The sequence below is a fragment of the Microcebus murinus genome, unplaced genomic scaffold (genome assembly GCF_040939455.1).
Source record: "Microcebus murinus isolate Inina unplaced genomic scaffold, M.murinus_Inina_mat1.0 scaf001_hap2_Mmur4.0, whole genome shotgun sequence".
NCBI lineage: Eukaryota > Metazoa > Chordata > Mammalia > Primates > Cheirogaleidae > Microcebus > Microcebus murinus.
In genome coordinates this window covers 3,841,396-3,848,067 of record NW_027438947.1, presented here as the reverse complement: position 1 = coordinate 3,848,067, position 6,672 = coordinate 3,841,396, and the positions used below count along the sequence as shown (strand labels likewise).

The 6,672-nt window shown below is 34.9% G+C and overlaps 1 protein-coding gene across 1 annotated transcript; it reads right to left on the bottom strand.

Moving 5' to 3' along the window:
• Positions 1–1,098: 1,098 nt before the first annotated feature.
• LOC105867072 (CDGSH iron-sulfur domain-containing protein 2) lies at positions 1,099–2,216 on the bottom strand. The gene has a single exon (XM_012756856.3). It carries the CDS (start codon positions 2,151–2,153, stop codon positions 1,746–1,748), a length of 408 nt encoding a protein of 135 aa, XP_012612310.2. The 5' UTR covers positions 2,154–2,216; the 3' UTR covers positions 1,099–1,745.
• Positions 2,217–6,672: the final 4,456 nt, after the last annotated feature.

The window sequence follows — 6,672 nt, the reverse complement described above, 5'->3', positions numbered from 1 at the left end:
TTTGAATTTGGATGCCTTTCATTCTTCTCTTGCCTAATTGCTCTGGCAAGGACTTCCAGTACTGTGTTCAACAGAAGTGCCAAGAGTGAGCATTCTTGCCTTTTTCAAGATCTTAAAAAATTCTACTTTTCCCCATTTACTATAATGTTAGCTGTGAGTTTGTCATATATGGCCTTCATTGTGCTGAGGTACAGTTCTTCTGTACATAATTTTTTTTTTTTGAGAGCCACTTGTATTTATGCCCATTGACAGGTGAGAGAGGAAAGGGCAACAATCTCGGACATGCACATTGTACAACTTCTCAAAAACCACAGACTATGCTCTAACTCTAATTCTAAAATTCATGCTATTGGTCACGACAAAGTTAAGATCACATAGTAGAACCTACTGAAATCACACGTAAAAATTAAAAACCCAAGTACTATGCTTAGTGTAGTGTCTGGTACCATGTAAGTGCTCAATAACTATTACCTTTATTAATGGAATAAAGATTATGTCTGCCTCTTATACCTTCATATAAAAAGAAAGCTTAGTAAACTAAATGAATTGTGCCTTTTACAGACTTAAGAATAGCTATTAATATCCAATATAAGATGAAACTAAAAAGACTTTTAATAATATTTAAAAGAATCTCTAGTAAGTTTTCTTTGTGAACTCTTTTGCACAGTTGGCCCTTGGACAACAGGGTTTGAACATAAGTAATCCCTGGAGGCAGACAACTGCCCCACCCCTGCCTATGCACAGGGGCAGGCAGCTTTTCGTTTCTGCCGGTTTATGGCCCCGCAGGACTTGAATAAGCATGGATTTTGGTACCTGTGGGCAGCCCTGGAACCAATCCCTCCTTGTATACCAAAGGATGACTGTTATTTTGTTTTCATGGTGAAACTGTTAAAGGATAAAAATGTTCATATAAACACAATTTTGAACACTTAACTATTTATCAATGTAATATGAATTCACATATACTTTATTTCTAACTGACCTTCAAATTGCAGCAGCCCATGAGTTTGGCTTGTACTCTTGCCAGTCCAGCCCAGCTGTCACTTAGCCAAATAGCTCAAGATACACGCACACACAGTAAAAAGACACAGGCAAACCTTTTGTAAAGGAAATAAATCTTTTATAATGTAAATAACTGTTCTCAGTAGAACTTTTTATATCCAGTTTACTACTTTTCTGAAATTGGGATATTCATATTAATTAGACAACACTCTCTATAAATCAAAGAATGTATGTCTGTGAAAACAAGTAATTCTTAATTGCAATAGTTTTCGTAATTCATCTAAACACAATGGAGCGCAGAAGGCCGAAAGGAAAAATAAATACTTCCAACTATCAAAACAAAAGAGACATGAAAAAATAATATATTTAACAGCATGGAGGGAAAATTTCAGAATATAGATTCTGTTGAAAATAATGATATTCAAAAAAACAGCTTTGGACACACTGCCAAAATTTAGATATTTCTCAATTAAAATCAAAAATGTTGATTTTATTGTTGGAAGATACATTAATTCTGAAGTCAGAATAAGAGGCTTAACAATAACAAGTTAATTTCTATGTAAGTGTTTGAATATATAAAGTATCAAATATAAACAGTAGTGTAGAAAGTAGATAAACTGACAGAAATAATTTCTCAACAGGTAGTAATAATTAAGACGACCATTTCAAAATTTTCTATACACAAATAATGAGAAAATATTGTTATAAGATTTTATACAATTGAATTCAATCCTAATTCGTTACTATACTTCTTTCTTCTTCATTATTAGTGGACCCACATTATCTCCTGTCAATTCATTGTGTTTGTTATGCGAACCATCACAGGCAGGAAACGTCTTAGAACGCCAACACCTACAATAAGCTGCTTTAGTAAGACACAGATCTTCAATGTTTATTTCATTCACCACTTTTGGATTTTCCTTTTGTATTTTAAGATTAATCAAGCTATCCTTTTGTTGTTTTTTCTTCGAGAGGAATGGACGGACTGCAAGGTAGCCCAGTAGTGCAAGTACACCAAGGAAAGGCAGTAGCCGAAGCCATTCTGAAACTGTGAGTCTGGCAAAGCCGGAAATGCTTTCGGGCACCGGGAGCCGCTTGAGGTATGCGGGAAGCTGCACCTTCACGATGTGGGCCACGCTCTCCAGCACCATCCTGGCCGGCGTCGCCGCGGCTCTCCGGGTCCCCCGCGGCCGGGCCGCCGCGCTACCGCGCCTCTGTACATAATTTTTTTGAGAATTTTTATTATTAATGAATGTTGGATTTTTTTCAAGTGATTTTTCTGCATCTATGGAAAAATTATGCTTTTTGTCCTTCATTCTCTTACTGTGATGTATCACATTTATTGATTTTGTATGCTGAACGATCCTTGTATCCCTAAGATAAATCTCATCTGATCACGATGAATAATCATTTTAATGTGTTGTTAAATTAACTGAATTAAACATTTGTTGAATTTGTGAGTATGTTGTTGAAGGTTTTGCATCTATGTTCATTAAGGATCTTGGCCTATAGTTTTCTTTCTTTCTTTCTTTCTTTCTTTCTTTCTTTCTTTCTTTCTTTCTTTCTTTCTTTCTTTCTTTCTTTCTCTCTCTCTCTCTCTCTCTCTCTCTCTCTCTCTCTCTCTCTCTCTCTCTCTTTCTTTCTTTCTTTTCTTTCTTTCTTTCTTTTGTAATGTCCTTGTCTGGCTTTGGTATGAGGGCAATGCTGGCCTTATAAAATGGGTTTCAAAATATTTCCTCCTTTACAGTTTTTTGGAAGAGTTTGGAAGAATTATTACTTCTTTCTTAAATTTTTGATAGAATTCAGTAGTGAACTCATCTGGTCCTGGGCATTTATTTGATTGGAGATGTTTCACAACTGATTTAATGTTCTTACTAGTTATTGGTCTGTTCAGATTTTCTATTTCTTCATAATTCAACATTGGTAATTTATATGTGTCAAGAAATACATCCCTCCCTTGCATATTATCCAATTAGTTGGTGTATAATTGTTCATAATAGTCTTTTGTGATCCTGTGTATTTGTTATGTCAGTTGTAATGTTTCCTTTTTCATTTTTTGTTTCATTTATTTGAGTTTGCTTTCTTTTTTCTTAGTTTAGCTAAAGGTCTGCCAATTTTGTTTATATTTTCAAAAAACAAACTTAGTTTCATTGATCTTTTTATTGCTTTTATATTCTATATTTCATTTATTTCTGCTTTGGTCTTTATTATTTCCTTACTTTTACTAACTTTACGTTGCACTGGTTCTTGATCTTTTAAGTACTTGAGGTGCAAAATTAGGTTGTTTCTTTGAGAGCTTTCTTCTTTTTTTGTGTTGGTGTTTATTTGCTATAAATTTCCCTTTTGTAATAACTTTTGCTAAATCCCATAGGTTTTAATATCTGTAGTGTCATTTTCATTTGTCTCAAGAAATTTTTTAATTTCCCTTTTACTTATTCATACATGGCTTGTTTAGGAGCATTTTGTTTAGTTTCAATGTATTTGTGAGGTTTTAAAAGTTTCTTGTGTTATTGTTTTCTAATTTTATACCATCATGGTTAAAAAAGATATTCAGGCTGGGCATGATGGCTCATGCCTATAATCCTAGCATTTTGGGAGGCCAAGATGGGAGGATCACTTGTGGCCAGGAGTTTGATACCAGCCTGAATAAGAGCGAAACCTCATCTTTGCACAAAATAAAGAAATTACCTAGGTGTGGTGACACATACCTGTAGTCCCACCTACTTGGAAGGCTGAGGCAGGAAGATCACTTGAGCATGGGAACTTAAGGGTGCAGTGAGCTATAATGATGTCACTGCACTCCAGCCTAGTTGACAGAGTGAGACCCTGTCTCAATTAAAAAAAAAGATACTGAAATGATAACAATCTTCTTTACATTTTTAACACTTGTTTTTTGGCCTAACATATAATGTATCCTAGAAAATGTTTCATATGCAATTGGGAAGAATGTGTATTTTCCATCTGTTGGATGAAATGTTTTATGTATATTTGTTAGGTCCATTTGGTCTAGAGTGTAGTTTAAGTCTGATGCTCCCTTATTGATTTTCTGTCTGGATAACCTTTCCATTGTAGAAAGTAGGGTGTTAAAGTCCCCAACTATTGTCAGATTGCAGCCTATCTCTCTCTTTCTTCATATCTAATAATATTTGCTTGATATATTTAGGTTCTCTAACATTGGTTACATATATATTTACAATTGTTATATTCTCTTGATGAGTTAATACATATTTTATTATTTAATAACCTTCTTTTTCATTTTTTATAGTTTTTGACTCAAAGCCTATTTTGTCAGATATAAGTACAGTTGACCATTAAGCAATGCAGACAGGTATTAGGAGTGTTGATGTCCTGCAAAGTTGAAAATCATGTATAACTTTTGACCCCCTCAAAAAACTTAAGTACTAATAGCCTACCATTATTCAGTTGCCAATAACTTAAATAGTTGATTAACACATTTTGTATGCTTTCTGATTATATGCTATATTCTCACAATGAAGTAAGCTAGAGGAAATAATATGTTATTAGGAGAATCACAATCAAGCACAAATATACTTACTATTCATTAAGTGGAAGTAGATCATCATAAAGGGGTTCATCCTTGTCATCTTCACATTGAGTAGGCTGAGGAGGAGGAAGAAGAGGAGGGGTTGGTTTTGCTGTCTCCCAGATGATAGATATGGAAGAGATGGAGAAAATGGAAGGGGAGGCAGAAGAGGCAAGCACACTTGTGTAACTTTATGGAAATACATAATAAATCCTATCTGATGGTTTTGATTTTGCATTTCTCTAAAAATGTTTCTATTCAATACCAATATTTTTCCATAATTTGTTTTAGTTTCAGTGCTCATGTCATAGAAGGGTCCATGTGTAAAAGCAACTGAAAGTAGTCTTGAATAATCAGAACACTTCTATCAGATTGTTTAAAGAAAATTAGTCTTCTGGCATTGCCTCTTCTATGTCTCTTTGCTCATCATCTGGTACTAGTTTGGAAGCACTTATCTTCATCAAGTCATATACTATTAATTCTGTGGTGTCTATTGGCTATTGAAATTCTCCAAATTCCATACCTTGAAACACTTCATCTGCCACCTTTTTTGCCATATCCATAATCTCTTTCATTGTTATGTTGTTTGGCTCTGTCATAAAGCTGTGAAGTCATATACAACATCTGGACACAGTTTTCTCCAGAAAGAATTTATTTTTTTCAGGCTTTATAGCTTTCATGGCTATTTCCATCACAATGATGACATCTGCAATTGTATAATCCTTCCAAATTTTTATTTCCAAATTTTCATTTCCTTCCAAATTTTCAATTCCAAAATTTCATTTCCAAATTTCCAAATTTTCAAGAACTTGGTTGGAGTTCTCTTTTATAGTGTTGACAATACTTTCCACAGGGTACCATGTGTAATGAGCCTTAAAGGTCCTTATGAACCACAGATGTAGAGGATGAATTAAAGATGTTCTCTTTGTGGGAAAGTAGACCAATTTTATGCCTCTGGTGTTTAATTCATGGTGTTCTGGGTGGCCAGGGACATTATCTAATATATAAAAAAATCTTTAAAATGCAGTCCTTTATAGGCAAGGTACTTCTTGCCTTCAGGAAGAAAGCATCAATGGAACCTATTCAGAACAAGGTTTTTCATTGTGCAGGCCTCTTTGCTGTACAGCCAAAAGACCATCAGAGGTGTTTATCTTTTCCCTTGAAGGCTCTGGGTTTAATATCTTTAATATCTTTCTGGAATGCCTATAAAGGCATTCCAGATCATAGCCTGGCTGCATTTGCACAAAACAGTAGAGTTAGCCTATATCTTTTTGCCTTTAAGCCTGGTGTTCACCTCTCTCTCTGTCTCTCTCTCTGTCTCTCTCTCTGTCTCTCTCTCTGTCTCTCTCTCTCTCTCTCTCTCTCTCTCTTCCCTCCCCCTCCCTCTCTGGCTCCTCTTTTATTAATAGATGTTTTTTGGTGGCATTTTCCCCAGAATGAGACAGTTATTTGTATTAAAAACCTGTTCTGACAGACATCTTTCTCCTCAGTGATTTTAATAATGGCATCTGGGAACTTGTCTGTTTTCCCTTGGTTGGCAGAAGCTGCTTCTCCTGTTATGTTTACATTTATTAAGACAAATAGTTTTTTAAAATTATCAATGTATCTTTTGCTGGCAGTAAATCCTCCAGCCTTAGATACTGAACCTTCCTTTCTCTTTAACTTGCCATATTATAACTTCACTTTTTGTGAATTATATTATCGTCTGTAGGTATACCTTACTTACTGCAATTCCTGAACTCACATACAAGCCACATTTTCAACATAAAACAAAAAGATATTTCATAAAATTGCAAGGATTTTGCATCTGCTTGCATAGCTGCAGCAGCAGCTTCATGAATCTCCTCCTCCTCCTCCTTCTTCTTCTCCTTTCTTCTTTCTTCACAGTGTTACTTAAACTAGGTTCATTTTTCTTAAAATGGTGGGGAATCATACCTGCAGACCTCAATCTGTAGTGCATTTTAAGTAATTTTACTTTTTCTTGTAATGCCATGACTTTTCTCTGCTTCTTGGAAGCACTTCCAGCATCACTGGTGGCACTTCCTATGGGGCCCATGGTGTTATTCAAGGTTTACAATATTACAGTTAACATTATGAAAAATACACAAGAATTTCAAGAGATCATT